Raw genomic sequence first — 1,162 nt, 5'->3', positions numbered from 1 at the left:
TTCCTCGTTAGTTCTCAGCCACACCGACAGGTCTCTTCTCCAAGCCTTTGCGTGGCTGTTCCCTCCACCGGGAACACCCCTCCCCTAGACCCATGATTTCCTCCCTCACTTCCTCCAGGCCTTTGCCCAGATAACCCCCTTTTAGCTCTCTGAAATGTCCCAAATATTTGCCAAATATCCCCCTTTCAGCTCTTCCCCTGGCCATCCCTTTAAAAATAGAACCCCTCATTCTGTTTTTCCTCTTCTAGCCTTATTTTTATTTTTTTGAGATGGAGTCTTGCTCTGTTGCCCAGGCTGGATACATGGGCGCCATCTCAGCTCACTGCAACCTCCGCCTCCTGGGTTCAAGTGATTCTCGGACCTCAGCCTCCCAAGTGGCTGGAATTACAGGTGCCCACCACCATGCCTGGCTAATTTTTGTATTTTAAGTAGAGATGGGGTTTTACTATCTTGGCCAGGCTGGTCTTGAACTCCTGCCACCTGCCTCGGCCTCCCAGAGTGCTATGATTACAGGTGTGAGCCACTGCACCTGGCCAATACCTTATTATTATTATTTTTTAAAATCACCTGAGATGTTATATCTTGTTAACTGTCTGCCGCTCTGCCTGCCACAAGAATATCAGCTTCCCGAGAGCACAGACTTTGTCTTCACTGCTGGTTCCTGGCACACAATAGATGCACGATAAATACTTGACTGAATAAATGAGCTACTGGGTGTGAGTAGCTTCTGTAGCCCAGCGCCTGGAGTGTGGGAAAGCTGCTCAGTAAAAGCAGAGTATCAGGCTCCCGCCCCCCGGGTGATGGCCAGGTCTCAGGGTACCATCCCCGCACACCTGATGCAGTGGGCGGCGGTGAGGACAAAGTTGCTGGCAATCAAGGTCCCGCCGCACGTGTGCCACCACGTGTTGTTCTTGAGGTACTGGAGGGAGATCTGCAGGAGGGTAGGGATCGCTGTGTGTCAACCCGTGGGTCCCTGGGACCCTCACCCCACCAGCCTCTCTATCTCTACGTCCCAGCCCCACACAGGCTTACCTGCCAGGGCCAGCTGTGGGGCCGGGCAGTCTCTCCTCCCACCACGCGGGCGGATAGGCTGGGCGGGAAGCTGGGCACCCCGCAGCTGGAGGCTGGGGAGACAGGAGGCCAGGACAGCTGGTGAGTGGGG

At 54.7% G+C, this 1,162-nt stretch overlaps 1 protein-coding gene across 1 annotated transcript in view; it reads right to left on the bottom strand.

Annotated features, from left to right (window-relative positions):
* The window catches only part of LOC105529613 (chymotrypsin-like elastase family member 2A), a gene marked incomplete at its 3' end in the record, with an annotated part of 41,633 nt that overhangs the window by 38,539 nt on the left and 1,932 nt on the right, over positions 1–1,162 (bottom strand). Inside the window, 2 exon segments of the mRNA XM_011966792.1 lie at positions 832–931; positions 1,033–1,124. Coding sequence (XP_011822182.1) covers positions 832–931; positions 1,033–1,124 — 192 coding nt within the window.

Source organism: Mandrillus leucophaeus, unplaced genomic scaffold, assembly GCF_000951045.1.
Source record: "Mandrillus leucophaeus isolate KB7577 unplaced genomic scaffold, Mleu.le_1.0 Scaffold773, whole genome shotgun sequence".
In the NCBI taxonomy this organism is placed as follows: domain Eukaryota; kingdom Metazoa; phylum Chordata; class Mammalia; order Primates; family Cercopithecidae; genus Mandrillus; species Mandrillus leucophaeus.
The sequence above is the reverse complement of the archived record's forward strand: the minus strand, read 5'-3'. Positions and strand labels throughout refer to the sequence as shown.